Source organism: Rhipicephalus sanguineus, chromosome 4 (assembly GCF_013339695.2).
Source record: "Rhipicephalus sanguineus isolate Rsan-2018 chromosome 4, BIME_Rsan_1.4, whole genome shotgun sequence".
Classification (NCBI taxonomy): Eukaryota; Metazoa; Arthropoda; class Arachnida; order Ixodida; family Ixodidae; genus Rhipicephalus; species Rhipicephalus sanguineus.
This window is the reverse complement of record NC_051179.1, coordinates 155,743,215-155,758,395: the sequence shown is the minus strand read 5'-3', so window position 1 is coordinate 155,758,395 and position 15,181 is coordinate 155,743,215. Positions and strand designations below refer to the sequence as shown.

Genomic DNA, 15,181 nt, shown 5'->3' with positions numbered 1-15,181 from the left:
CTGGCATGTAGCCTCGTCTTTAATAATAGGGATATCTGCACACAGGTGTGAAGTCTGGTTAATGCGCATCCATAGCACAGTGCTATCATAGATGCACGCGTTTTAGAAAACACCCTCTAGACATGGTATTCCCTCTCAGCTTTGTCTGAGTGGAAATAGCTCAAAGCATTGAATTCGTGTCAATCTGATAACACGTTATTTTTTTTATTAGATTAGGCCCTAAATCTGCCCTAAATGGTGGCTCTGCGCTGTACAGCACACACGTGTGCTGTACAGCGCAGAGCTACCATTTAGGGCTGATTTTTTAGTGACGCGGAAATTACCTCATTGATAGTTAGAAAGTTCAAATATGTTTACACAATAACCTTCTCAATATTTACTTATGGACAAATATTTGGGATCGTGGAACATGAGGTGAGCATGAGTGAGGTCACGCCTTTTTAGAGTAAATACTTACTCTGTCACTATATATATTCGCGGTGTGATTTATTAAAGGGACTGACAACCGACCGAAATGTGTCACAAGACCCTGGCTGTGAATTACAGTGACATAAACGAGCTTTTTTTTCACCATATGATTAGGATTTGTATTGTTGAATTGCGCTTTGAAAGTCACAACGGCGTGTCGCGTTGCCTGACGGGCAAGCCTTCATAGTGCACGAATGAGATGTGCAGAATGCTGTACGCAGCCCGCTGCTATTTACTAAAAAAAGCGTTTAAAATTAATCCGCACGTTATTAGGCATTCTCAATTTATTCTGTGCTTATAAAAGACCAAAAGGAGTTGACGTTGAGAGGTGGCGTTGCCTTCGCGACTACTAGTGAACGCATGTCGAGCAACGGCGCATGCGCGCAGCGCTTTCTACATTGAATGAACTTCCAGGCAGCACACATCAAAAACCGGAAAAAATGCATTCCATAACGTTTGGGCTGAGGCATGGGCTTCGAAAGACACAGACCTACGTAGGCGGTGCCGACTTAAACGTTAGTAAAGGCATCTGTTCTTTTTTTAGTGAGTGCTACCCGCAAGGCATGCATTCTCTACACACACACACACACACATATATATATATATATATATATATATATATATATATATATATTATATATATATAAGATATATATATATATATCATCACCATCAGCCTGTCTATGCCCACTGCAGGGCAAAGGCCTCTCCAATGTTCCGCCAATCAACCCGGTCCTGTGCTTTCTGCTGCTACGTAATACCTGCAAACTTCTTAATCTCATCTACCCACCTAATTTTCTGTCTCCCCCTCACGCGTTTGCCATCTCTTGGAATCCAGTCAGTTACCCTTAATGACCACCGGTTATCCTGCCGACGTGCTACGTGCCCGGCCCATATCCATTTCTTCTTCTTGATTGCCACTATGATGTCCTTAACCCCCGTTTGTTCCCTGACCCACTCTGCTCTCTTCCTTTCTCTTAAGGTTACACCTATCATTTTCCTTTCCATCGCTCGCTGCGTCGTCCTCCATTTAAGTTGAACCCTCTTTGTAAGTCTCCAGGTTTCTGCTCCGTAGGTGTGTACCGGTAAGATGCAGCTGTTATATACCTTCCTCTTGAGGGATAGTGGTAGATTACCATTCATGATTTGATAATGCTTGCCGAATGAGCCCCAACCCATCGTTATTCTTCTAGTTATTTCACTCTCATGGTTCGGCTCCGCGGTTACTACCTGTCCTAAGTAGACGTACTCCTTTACAACTTCCAGTGTCTCGCCACATATCGCAAAGCGCTGTTCTCTGACAAGGTTGTTCCACATGACTTTAGTTTTATGCATATTAATTTTCAGACCTACTCTTCTACTTTCCGTATCCAGTTCAGTAATCATGAGCTGCAATTCGTCTCCCGCGTTACTCATCAATGCAATGTCATCAGCGAATCGTAGGTTACTGAGATACTCCATTAACTCTTATCCCTAACTCTTCCCAATCTAGGGCCCGGAAAACATCCTGTAAACACGCGGTGAATAACATTGGAGAGATCGTGTCTCCCTGCCGTACGCCCTTCTTTATTGGGATTCTGTGGCTTTCTCTATGGAGGACTATAGTGGCTGTGGATCCGCCGTAAATTTCTTCAATTATGTTTATATAGGCTTCGTCGATGCCTTGATTCCGCAGTGCCTGCATGACTGCTGATGTCTCCACCGAATCAAATGCCTTCTCGTAATCTATGAAGGCCATGTATAGGGGTTGGTTGTATTCCGCGCATTTCTCTATCACCTGATTGATAGTATGAATATGGTCTATTGTTGAGAATCCTGTACGAAATCCTGCCTGTTCCCTTGGTTGATTGAACTCTAATGTCGTATTAATTCTGTTAGCAATTACTTTTGTAAAAAGCTTGTAGACAACGGACAGTAAGCTTATGGGCCTGTAATTTTTCAGGTCCTTGACGTCCCCTTTCTTATGGATCAAGATGATGCTGGCATTCTTCCAAGATTCTGGTATCCTCCCCGTCGAGAGGCACTTCGTATACAGGGTGGCCAGTTTCTCTAACATAATCTCTCCACCGTCTTTCAACAGGTCTGATGTTACCTGATCCTCACCAGCTGCTTTGCCTCTTTGCATTCCCTTTAGGGCTTTCTTTACTTCTCCTGTCAATACTGGTGGGATGTCAGATTCCTCTGCGCTATTACTCCTTCTTACGTTATCATCCTGAATGCCTCGGCTGCTGTACAGATCTCTGTAGAACTCTTCCGCTACCTCAACTATTCTATCCATATTGTTTGTGACCATGCCTTCCTTGTCCCTTAATGCATACATCTGATTTTTGCCTATGCACAGTTTTGTCTTCATAGCTTTGAGGCTTCTTCCGTTCTTTAGATCATGCTCAGTTCTCTCCATATTATACTTTCTTATGTCGGCTATTTTACGCCTATTGATTAACTTCGAAAGCTCCGCCAGCTCTATTTTGTCTGTTGCATTTGAGGCTTTCATAGCTTGACGTTTCTTAATGAGGTTTTTCGTCTCTTGGGATAGCTTACCAGTGTCCTGTCTAACGACTGTACCCCCGACTTCCACTGCACACTCCTTGATGATACTAGTCAGATTATCATTTATTGCGTCAACGTTAAGGTCGGTTTCCTCGGTTAAAGTGGCGTACATATTCTGAAGTGAAACTCTGAATTCCTGAACTTTCCCTCTCAGAGCTAGTTCATTAATCGACTTCTTGCGTATCAGTTTCTGCCGTTCCTTCCTCACGTCAAGTTGAATTCTAGATCTTACCATTCTATGGTCACTGCATCGGATCTTGTTAACTACTTCCACATCCTGTACAATGCCGGGTTGCCGCACATTATGAAGTCTATTTCATTTTTAGTTTCGCCATTAGGACTCCTCCACGTCCACTTACGAGTAGCCCGTTTTCTGTAGAAGGTATTCAAGATGCGTAAATTATTGCGTTCTGCAAACTCTACTATTAACTCCCCTCTGGCGTTTCTAGAGCCGATGCCATATTCCCCAACTGCATGATCTCCAGCCTGCTTCTTGCCTACCTTTGCATTAAAGTCGCCCATCAGTACAGTATACTGTGTCTTTACCTTACTCATTGCTGATTCTACGTTTGATCAGCCTTTTGATCATCATGGCTGGATGTAGGCGCGTAGGCCTGTACAACTTTCATCTTGTACCTCTTATTAAACCTAATTACGATATATATCACCCTCTCATTAATGCTGTAGTATTCCTCTATATTGCCAGCTATATCTTTATGAATAAGGAACCCCACTTCTAGTTCTCTTCTGTCAGCTAAGCCACGATAGCATAGGACGTGCCCGTTCTTCAGCACTGTATAAGCCTCCTGTGGCCTCCTAACCTCACTGAGCCCTATTACATCCCATTTAACACTCTATCTCTCTCTCTCTCTCTCTCTCTCTCTATATATATATATATATATATATATATATATATATATATATATATATATATATATATATATATATATATATATATTGTAGAGAAGCATTGGAACGCTCTAATGGGTCTTCCTCTCAAGCGCCTCCTAGTGGGTCATCCTCTTCGCCTATTCTCGGAGAGCACGCCCCTCGTGCTCGTGCTCGTGAGAGTCTGCGAGTCTGCGCTCTGTCGTTGTGCATCGTCGCCGTCAATCTCGCCGTCAATAAACGTCTTAACAAAGTGGTGGAGAGTGCTGTACCGTCACCAGAACTTCGGTCTCCATTCGATGCCCCTGGAGCTTCGATCCCGTACCGTGCCATCTATCATGCCGCAAGACGCCGCTCAGCAAACGCCGCCTCCTGCTCCGACCGCTTGTCCCGGTGTCCCCCGCATCCGTGACCCTCCTGTCTTCACCGGCGCGGATGGCACCGACGTGGAGGACTGGCTCACGATTTACGAACGGGTGAGTGTCCCCAATAAATGGGACGAAGCAGGCAAGCTGAGCAACTTGGTTTTCTACCTCGCGGGTGTGGCCGGCATGTGGTACAACAACCATGCATCCGATTTCCCGACATGGTCAGATTTCAAGACCGCCATCGTCGACGTGTTTGGCCGCCCTGCCGTCCGTAAGCTGCAAGCCGAGTTATGGGCGAACCAGATGAAATGCACTGCCACAGTTCCAGTACGCTCGGTGCTGTTTCCACGTCTGGTTCGTCACCCGCTGATGTATTTGGTTCCTCCATTGCTGACAACCTTACGCCAGTCCAGCGTTCCCAGCTTCCGGGCCTGTTGGAAGAATTTCGCTCTTCTTTCGATGTCGCTCAAACTTCTCTCGGCCGCACGTCCGCCGTTACGCATCGCATCGACACTGCCACCCAGCCGCCACTGCGGCAACGTCCATATCGCGTATCTCCCACAGAACGCCGCATAATCAACGAGCAAGTCGACGAGATGCTTCGCCGCGATGTTATTCGACCTTCTAACAGCCCCTGGGCGTCTCCTGTCGTTCTTGTGGCGAAGAAGGACGGTTCTGTGCGGTTCTGTGTGGACTACCGACGACTTAACAAGATCACTCGCAAGGACGTGTATCCACTACCGCGCATAGACGACGCGATTGACAGCCTGCAAGGCGCAGAATTCTTTTCATCTCTCGATTTGCGCTCAGGGTACTGGCAAGTACCCATGGCTGATGACGCTCGACCGAAGACCGCCTTCGTCACGCCCGACGGTTTGTACGAATTCAACGTCATGCCGTTTGGCCTGTGTAATGCGCCAGCCACCTTTGAGCGCATGATGGATACCGTTCTGCGCAACCTCAAATGGCACACATGCTTATGCTACCTCGACGACGTCGTCGTTTTCGCTCCGGACTTCTCCACGCATCTTCAACGCCTGCGGCATGTTTTGACGCGTTTGAGCGAGGCCGGTCTGCAACTGAATCTAAAGAAGTGCCGATTTGGAGCACGGCAGCTGACAATACTCGGTTACGTCGTGTCCAAGGACGGTATTCTCCCCGATCCAGCCAAGCTTCGGGCCGTGACCGAGTTCCCCAAACCTACGTCCGTCAAGGAACTGCGCATTTTCGTAGGACTGTGTTCCTACTTTCGGCGCTTCATTCGAAACTTCGCGACTATCATATCGCCGCTGACGAAGCTCCTCGGAAGTAATGGGCCGCTCAATTCGTGGTCGTCAGAGTGCGACGAAGCTTTCGCGAAGCTCCGTCGTTTGTTGACGTCGCCTCCCATACTACGCCACTACGACCCTACGGCCCCTACAGAGGTACACACAGACGCCAGCGGTGTTGGCCTCGGCGCTGTCCTTGCGCAGCGCAAGCCAGGGTTCCCTGAATATGTCGTGGCATATGCAAGTCGTACGCTTACCAAAGCCGAGACCAATTACACCGTCACCGAAAAGGAATGCCTGGCGATTATCTGGGCCCTTACGAAGTTCCGACCTTATTTGTATGGTCGCCCATTTGATGTCATCACCGACCACCATGCACTATGCTGGCTGTCATCATTGAAGGATCCATCAGGCCGCCTCGCCCGCTGGGCACTTCGCCTACAGGACTACGACATCCGCGTGCTGTACCGCAGCGGACGCCAGCATGCTGACGCCGACGCACTCTCGCGCTCCCCCTTGCCTGACGACAATACCCACAGCTCAATGTCTCACAATGCCGTTTCTTCCATCGACATTCACACCATCGCTACCGAATAGCGCAAGGATCAGTGGATCGCTTCACTGATAGACTTGCTCACTGATCCATCGGCAACACCATCCACTCGCGCATTGCGTCGTCAAGCCCATCATTTCGCCATTCGCGACGACCTCCTTCACCGACGCAATTACAACGCCGACGGCCGCCAGTGGCTACTAGTAATACCACGCAGTCTCCGTTCTGACATATGCGAATCGTTCCACGCTGATCCGCAGTGTGCGCACTCTGGGGTATCGAAAACATACCACCGCATTCGCCAACGGTACTTTTGGGGAGGGATGTACCGCTACGTGCAGAAGTTCGTTCGCTCCTGCATCGATTGTCAGCGCCGCAAAGCTTCAACGCACCAGTCACCAGCAGGTCTACAGCCTTTACCTTGCCCTGACCGGCCGTTTGGGCGCGTTGGCATCGATTTGTATGGGCCACTTCCTCTGACGTCGGCTGGTAACCGCTGGGCCATCGTCGCTGTAGACCACCTTACGCGATACGCCGAAACTACCACCCTCCCCGCGGCTACAGCGCGCGATGTAGCCTCCTTCCTACTCCACCGTTTCATGCTGCGCCACGGTCCACCCCAGGAGCTGCTCAGCGATCGAGGCCGTGTCTTCCTGTCGGAAGTCGTCGAAGCCATCCTCAAAGAGTGCAACGTTGTTCACCGCAAAACTACTGCTTACCACCCGCAGACGAATGGCCTCACCGAACGCTTTAACCGCACGCTCGGCGACATGCTATCGATGTACGTCGCCGCCGATCACACAAATTGGGATTCGATTCTGCCTTTCGTCACCTACGCCTACAATACCGCCCCTCAAAGCACCACTGGTTTCTCACCCTTTTTCTTATTGTACGGCAGGCACCCGTCGCACACAATCGACACAATCCTTCCATACACGCCGGATCGATCGGAGTGTGCGCCTATTTCTGCCACAGCCAGACTTGCGGAGGAGTGTCGCGAGCTTGCCAGGACCTTTACTACGCAGGACCAAGAGCGGCAGAAGAACATTCGCAGTGCCACCAACACTTCTGCACACACGTTCCTCCCTGGAGCGCTCGTATGGCTCTCGGTTCCTACCACTGCAACTGGCCTCTCTTCCAAACTACTACCAAAATACGAAGGCCCCTACCGTGTCGTCGAACGCACATCCCCGGTCAACTACCTGATTGAACCTACTGAACCATCTTCGGACATGCGCCGTCGAGGGCGCGACATTGTCAACGTGGAGCGCCTCAAGCCCTACCATGACCCGCTCATAGTGACTAGCTGTTAGGTCGCCAGGCGGCTCCCTGTTCGTACCCGGGGTAATTGTAGAGAAGCATTGGAACGCTCTAATGGGTCGTCCTCTCAAGCGCCTCCTAGTGGGTCATCCTCTTCGCCTATTCTCGGAGAGCACGCCCCTCGTGCTCGTGCTCGTGAGAGTCTGCGAGTCTGCGCTCTGTCGTTGTGCATCGTCGCCGTCAATCTCGCCGTCAATAAACGTCTTAACAATATATATGTATATGTATATATATATATATATATATATATATATATATATATATATATATATATATATATATATATATATATATATATATATTGTAGCGAAGCCTTTATTGAGTAATGGGTTGCGCTCTCTATAGCCTTCTAGTGGGTCGTCGCCTTTGGCTCTTCGCGCTCGCGCTCTGAGCCCGTGTTCGTGCCTTGACTGTCGCCATTGCTTATCGTCGCCGACTACCGTCCAATAAACGCCTCAACAAATTGGTGGAGAGTGCTGTGCTCCTATTCGATGCCCCTGGAGCTGAGATCCCGTACCCTACCAACTACCATGCCTCAAGACTCTGCTCAGCAAACGTCTCCTTCCACAACGACCGCATGCCCCGGTGTCCCCCGTATCCGCGACCCTCCTATCTTCACCGGCGCGGATGGGACCGATGTTGAGGACTGGCTTGCGATGTACGAGCGTGTGAGCGTACCAAACAAATGGGATGAGGCAGGCAAACTCAGCAACCTGGTTTTCTACCTCGCGGGTGTGGCGGGCCTGTGGTACAACAACCACACCACCGAGTTCCCCACGTGGTCTGCTTTCAAGACCGCCATCATCGATGTGTTTGGCCGCCCTGCCGTTCGTAAACTGCAAGCCGAACAACGTTTACGTGAACGAGCTCAGCAGACCGGTGAGTCCTTTACGAGCTACATAGAAGACGTCCTGGACTTGTGCAAGAAGGCTGACGCGGCCATGCCTGAGTCTGACAAGATCCGCCACGTTCTGAAAGGCATCGACGACGATGCCTTCACTATGCTGCTCGCCAAGAACCCTCGTACTGTGGCCGAGGTGATCACGCTCTGCCAAAGCTACGAGGAGCTGCGCCGGCAGCGACTGCTGACCCGTCGACCTCCATCACGCGACGCCGATCTCGCAGGCTTGTCGGCCATTTCTGATCAGTCCGCCTTGCTCGCCGAGATCAAGTCATTCGTGCGGGAGGAAATTGCCCGCCAGTTCTCCCTACTGGCCTTCCCTCACCCGCAGCATGTTGAACAGCCGTCGACCACGCTGCTGGCTCCCTTACGCCGCCCCTCAAAGCACAACTGGTTTTTCACCCTTCTTCGTATTGTACGGAAGGCACCCGTCGCACACCATCGACACGATACTCCCATACAAGCCGGATTCAACTGAGTGTGCGCCGATATCTGACACAGCCAGGCTTGCGGAAGAGTGTCGCGAGCTTGCCAAGACGTTTACAACGCAGGAACAAGAGCGGCAGAAGAGCATTCGCGGTGGAACCACCGCTTCTGAGTCCACGTTCCTCCCTGGAGCGCTCGTATGGCTCTCGGTCCCTACCACTGCAACTGGCCTCTCTACAAAACTACTGCCGAAATACGAAGGCCCCTACCGGGTCGTCGAGCGCACATCCCCGGTCAACTACGTGATCGAACCCATCGAACCATCTTCGGACATGCGCCGTCGAGGGCGCGACATCGTCAACGTGGAGCGTCTGAAGGCCTACTATGACCCACTCATAGTGACGAGCTGTTAGGTCGCCGGACGGCTCCCTTTTCGTACCCGGGGAAATTGTAGCGAAGCCTTTATTGAGTAATGGGTTGCGCTCTCTATAGCCTTCTAGTGGGTCGTCGCCTTTGGCTCTTCGCGCTCGCGCTCTGAGCCCGTGTTCGTGCCTTGACTGTCGCCATTGCTTATCGTTGCCGACTACCGTCCAATAAACGCCTCAACAATATATATATATATACACATAGCACATTATCGACACATCAGTCATAAACCTGAGGCGAACAAGCAAGGCGACCTTGATCTGTTCATTAGTTTGATGAACCGTAATTAGGCGTGGCTCGGGAACACAGTGCGGAGGGCAATCTAGTGAGCGTCGAATACTTGGCTCATTGAATCGGTAAGCAGAACTGTAAAGCGAAAAGCGCTTGTTAGTTTTGAAGTCTTCTTCCTCGCTGTTTTCATTCACTCTGTTGTACATTGCTGCTAACATGGGTACCTGTTAAGGGAAAGTCATCAGTAAAGACAACATGCATGTGTCCATGCCTGGACTTCCCTCTTAGTTACTCCCTCTTATTACTCTTTCAAAGGCGTGAAGTGGCGTTGCGGCAACAAAGACAGTGTGTAATCGGCTAATATTCCCTATGAAATTACCTATGCTTTTCAGGAAAGCAGCGTACACTGAAGAACGTGTTGAAAGGATGTCGTTTCGCCTCACAAAAACAGTCCTGATATCGTGCATGCCTCTCGATTGCATTATCGCTGCGCGCCCGGCACTTTCAGGTGACAAATGGCATGCACGTTATGAGCGTGAGACAGCATTCTTCATAGGAAAGTGGCGAGTGCCAAGAATTCGAAAAACGCCAGGCCTGCGCTGAAACCGCAGCACAGTCACAGCGAAAGCTGGAAGAGCGGCGTTTCTAGAGCCCGTTGTAAGCTCTCTTGGGGCTCTCTTGGGTCGCTATTTCCCTCTCCCGTCATGCTGTATAACATACGTTGACGTGGGAGAGAGACGGGGGGGGGGGGGGCAAAGAACATTACTGAGGCCCCGAGGAAGTGGATCATGCGCTTATCGGCTTCCTTGGCAACCAATACAAGTGCACTTGCGAGGAACCCGCGACGCTATAAATCATTGTAATTCTTGAGAAATAGGGCAGCAGGAACTGTGCCATTTTTCGACATTCTACGGAGAGCGTTGGCACCTGCTAAACGCATCTAAGGCATTATGCGCACTTTGTTGATGCTGTGCCTGATGACGATGAAGAATTATGGCAGAGTCCTTTGTAATGGGTTGGAAGCATTCAACAACCTACTCGTTGCGCAATCAATCGCATTGTGTGACGCCTGGTTACAGAATTCGCGTTGTGCGACGCTTGGTGCTTATTTTAAACTTCTACCACGCTATATTGCATTTGCTAATGTGGTTCCTTCCCGACATGAAGCCTGTATAGGACCTTTTTGCAAAGCAGTTTCAAGCACTGGTATGGCTCAGAGGTTGAATACTGGGCTCCCACGCAGAGGGCCCAGGTTCGAACCTCGTTCCATCCTGGAATTTTTTCTTATGTCGATTTTTTCTTATTTCGAGCGATACTGGTTACGGACACCGGCGGCGGCGGCGGCGGCGGACAACTACGGCGCCAAAAACGGCCGGTGAAATGATCTCATAACAGCATTCGCTGTAAAAGGAAACGCAAGCCAGCAGCAAAGCAGCCGGTTGAAGATCTCTCCGTCGTTGCTATGGCAACGGCGCGCGCGGCCGCGCTCGCTTCCAAGTCTACTTGCCTGCCGTTCCCGACGCCGGTCCACCGGTCCCCGACGCCAGCCTGCGCCAGTCAGCGGGGGAGGGGGGTGGGGGGGGTGGTTGGGTAAAGGGAGGGGGCACTTGCTGAAGGCCTTGACAGTTTGAGAGAAACACCTATTGTCATTATTCTTGTCGGTAAAACACCGCCTACAAATACTTGGTTGCAATGCTGCAGTGAAAAAAGAAGCAACTAAATTTTCAGCAGCGTTGTACTAGTAATAATAATTGCTGGAGTTCTACGTGCCCAAACCATAATATGTTTATGAGGCGTGCCGTAGAGGAGGGCTGCGGAAATTTCGACCACTTCAGGTTCGTAACGTGCATCTCAAACCAAGTACACGAGCCTCTAGCATTTTCGCCTTGTTCAAAAATGCTGGAGCCGCCGCGAAACCTGTGCCCTTTGGGTCAGCAGCCGAGCACCGTAACCTCTGTACCACCGCGGCAAACATAAGCAATTATGAGAGAGACAAAAAAAGAAGAAAAAAACGCATTGGGATTCGAATCAAGGCCCCAGTGATTGCGCTGATGTTATCGGGGGTCTGCCCATAGGACCGGGGAGCAGCCAGGCCTCAGGGAGAAGTCGAGTTCAGGAGCCGGAGTTGATAACAGTAACGTTTATTTTACATGTCGTTTTGGTAGCGTGTCGTAGCGTCGTCTAGCGACGCTGCGCTAGACGACGTAGCTTCGACGTGGCCTGTCGAAGCCTCGTCGTAGCATAGCTTGGAGCGTGCCGACGCTCGCGTTATAAAGCCTGGGCCTTCCCAGGATTCCCTGCTGGAGGAAACAATCAAGTCCAAGACAGGCCAATCAAAGATGTTGTCTTCATCTCCGCCCACTAAGTAAGCACCGCCTCCTTCGCACTCCGGGAAAGAGATAAGCGGTGCACCTGGACGACGGACGGTCCCGGGAGGCGAACAAGACACAAAAGACACTATACACATCAAGAAGGGATCTCGGCGGTACACATTCCCGGAAACGGGCTACGTTGTCAGTTGTGCTGTCAACTGCAGTCGTTCCTTGCTTCGATAGCGCCGTCGGCGCAGCGGATCGCCAGCTCCTAGTCGGGTCACCACGCCACAAAGGACCATACACACAGCGAACCGATTACTGCAGCACACAGCTAATTGTTCGGTGCATCTCGCAAAAGCCTGAACATAGCAATGCATAAGCGACTGCCTCCTGCCAGCAGCCTGGACTGTAAATCACTCATCTTCAGGCCATAGAAGCGTCAAAGTCAGCCAAGCGTGTCCAAGGCGATTGAAGAGGGAACTTGACAGCTTTGAAAGGTCCAGGACACTACGGCAGGGTCGTCGCCTCATCTGGTGCGTTTCGGGGAACGTTGAGGGCGAAGATAGCAGGGCAGATGCCGCCATACCATTCCAACGGCCCAGCGGCGCGAAGCCGTGAAGTCCGATCATAACAGCGCGCAAGCAGCCAGCACGGATGATCGACCCATTCAGCCACAGCGCGCGGCGGGAAGCCCGTGATGCGATAGATATTATAAAGATACTACGGTCAAACTCTCCTTGAAACGCTCCTTGCAAGTGTCTCCACCTTCCAAAGAGCAGGAACGAAATGCAAAAGTGAAAACAGCTGCTTTCTGTTTGCAAAAATGCCCTGTAGACCATAATTCGATGTTTCACAGCGCAAGGAACGAGGACGACATTGGAAAACACACACAGCGCTGAACTTACAACTGTCTATATTTTCAAACTGACATGTCTCGCTCGAAGACAACGACGACGAAGTGCGCGCGCGACTACACTGGCGCTGTGGCACGAGCGTGATTCTGGCGTCGAACATTAGCCATATGTGACTCTAACGCCTAAGCTGCGCTTTCTAATGTGTTCATGTTTCCTTGTGTAAAATAAATCGTCGTACAGCCACAAGTGGCTGTACAGACGTAACAGTTGGCGACGAGGAAGACTCTGGACTCACCGGCACTTCACCGACGTCAAGGAACGGAACGAGATGGCGACGCCTGACTTTGGTCGGCTACCCGAATTCAGCGGCAGCTCCGGCTCCTGGAGATCCTGGTATGGGAGGCTACAGTTCTTCTTCGAGGCTAACGACATTACGGACGCTTCCAAGAAACGTGCTCATCTGCTAACGTTATGCGGGGAAAAGACTTACGACGTCGTCTGCGCCCTCGTTCAACCCAAGCAGCCCAACCAAGTGAGCTACGATGATATAGTCGAGATGCTCAAGGCGCACTTTGATCCACAGCCGTCGGAGGTCTTCTGCAGGGCACGCTTCCAACGTCGTGACCAACGGCATGACGAAACGGTCAGTGATTACGTAACAGCGCTCAAGAAGCTAGCAGCAGATTGCAATTTTGGAACAAGCGTAGACGCTGCGGCGAATCCAACAATGCTGCCTCTTGATGTAATGCTGCGTGATGGTTTCGTTTGCGGTCTTCGGAACGAGCAGGTCCAGCAATGGCTGTTCGCAGAAAAGGACTTGACATTCAAGAGAGCCTTTGACATTGCACTGCGAGCTGAAAACGCCGTCGAAGATCAGAAAAACGTGAAAACGGAATTCAAAGAGATTCACGAAGCCTGCACAAGTATCTGCAAGACAGAAAATCAACGTCACTCGAGTGCCTCTGCCCAAAGGAAGAAACAACACTGTTGGCGTTGTGACGCGCAGCATAGTCCGGACACTTGCAAGTTTCAGACAGCTTCCTGCAACTACTGCAAGAAACGCGGACACATTGAAAAGGCCTGCCTGAAAAAGCGGAAAGAGGCAAGAACAAACAACAACAACAACATCGAATGTCCCCGACAAGGAACTTCGACAGTGGCCTCAGCACCAGTCACGACTCAACAGGATTCACCAGACGTGGCACCTTACGAGCTCAACACCTTAATCGACGCGTCCAGCACGCAGAAGGTCATGACTCAACTACGCATACATGGCAAGACCTTGGAGTTCGAAGTCGACTCGGGTGCAGCCTGCACACTCATCAGTGAGGCCACGTTCAAAGCTACGTGGGCAGATGACCCACCACAGCTTCAAACGGACAACATTCTCCTACGCACATGGTCAGGCCAGTGGCTCCGAGTTCTCGGATGTGCAACGGTGTATGTAGAGCACAAGAAAAAGAACTTCACATTACCGCTTGTTGTCATCAAAGGAGCAGGTTGTAACCTCCTCGGACGAAACTGGTTTCCTCATCTGGGTATACAGATCACGGGCATCAATGACGTATCAGACGACAAACTTGTTTCGAAGCTTCTAGACAAGTACCAGTCTGTGTTCGACGAGGACATCTCAGGACACGTCGGTCCTGCGGTACAACTTGAACTCGTGGAAGGAGTGAAGCCAAAGTTCCTAAAAGCACGACCAGTTCCTTTCGCGCTGCGGTCAGCTGTAGAAGCTGAATTGGATCGACTGCAAAGTCAAGGCATAATCGAGCCTGCGCAGCATTCGGATTGGGCAACGCCTCTCGTACTTGTTAGAAAGAAAAACGGCTCGTTGCGAATATGTGGCGACTACCGTTGCACAGTGAGCCAGGTATCGAAGAAGGCAGACTACCCACTTCCAACAACAGATGAAGTCCTTAGCCACTTGAGGGGAGGCAAGGTATTCAGCACCCTGGATTTGGCACAAGCTTATCAGCAACTTCACGTAACGCCAGAGACAGCAGAGATATTGACCCTGAACACGCTGAAAGGGCTTTACAAGGTCAAACGATTGCCTTTCGGAATCTCTGCAGCTCCAGCCATTTTTCAACGCTTTATGGAAACTATGCTGTCTGGCATCCCAGGCGTTTGCGCATAACTAGATGACGTGATCATCAGTGGAAAAGACGCCACTGAACACGCCGAGAGACTGGAAGAAGTCCTGAAGAGGCTACGCAATTGCAACCTTCGTCTCGGCAAAAACAAGTGCTGTTTTGCAGTGCGAGAAGTTTCTTTTCTGGGACACCGAATTGACGAGACAGGCGTCCACACCAACGAAGAGAAAGTACGAGCAATAACGGAGGCTCCAGCACCAAACTGCAAGCAAGCACTTCAATGATTTCTTGGAATGCTGGCTTTCTACGACAGGTTCTTGAAGAACAGGGCAACAATTGCCAGCTGTCTCTACCAGCTCCTGCAGAAGGACGCCACGTGGAGATGGGAGACCAAGCATCAAGAAACATTCGATAAACTTAAGGGATGGCTTCTCAGTCAGACCGTACTGGCACACTACGACGAACAGAAGGAGCTTCTCGTCTCATGCGACGCTTCACCGTATGGCATAGGAGCTGT

At 50.6% G+C, this 15,181-nt stretch overlaps 1 protein-coding gene across 1 annotated transcript; it reads left to right on the top strand.

Annotated features, from left to right (window-relative positions):
- Positions 1–12,896: 12,896 nt before the first annotated feature.
- On the top strand, positions 12,897–14,708 carry LOC125758335 (uncharacterized protein K02A2.6-like). The gene has a single exon (XM_049415394.1). The coding sequence runs from the start codon at positions 12,897–12,899 to the stop codon at positions 14,706–14,708; it is 1,812 nt and encodes a 603-aa protein (XP_049271351.1).
- Positions 14,709–15,181: the final 473 nt, after the last annotated feature.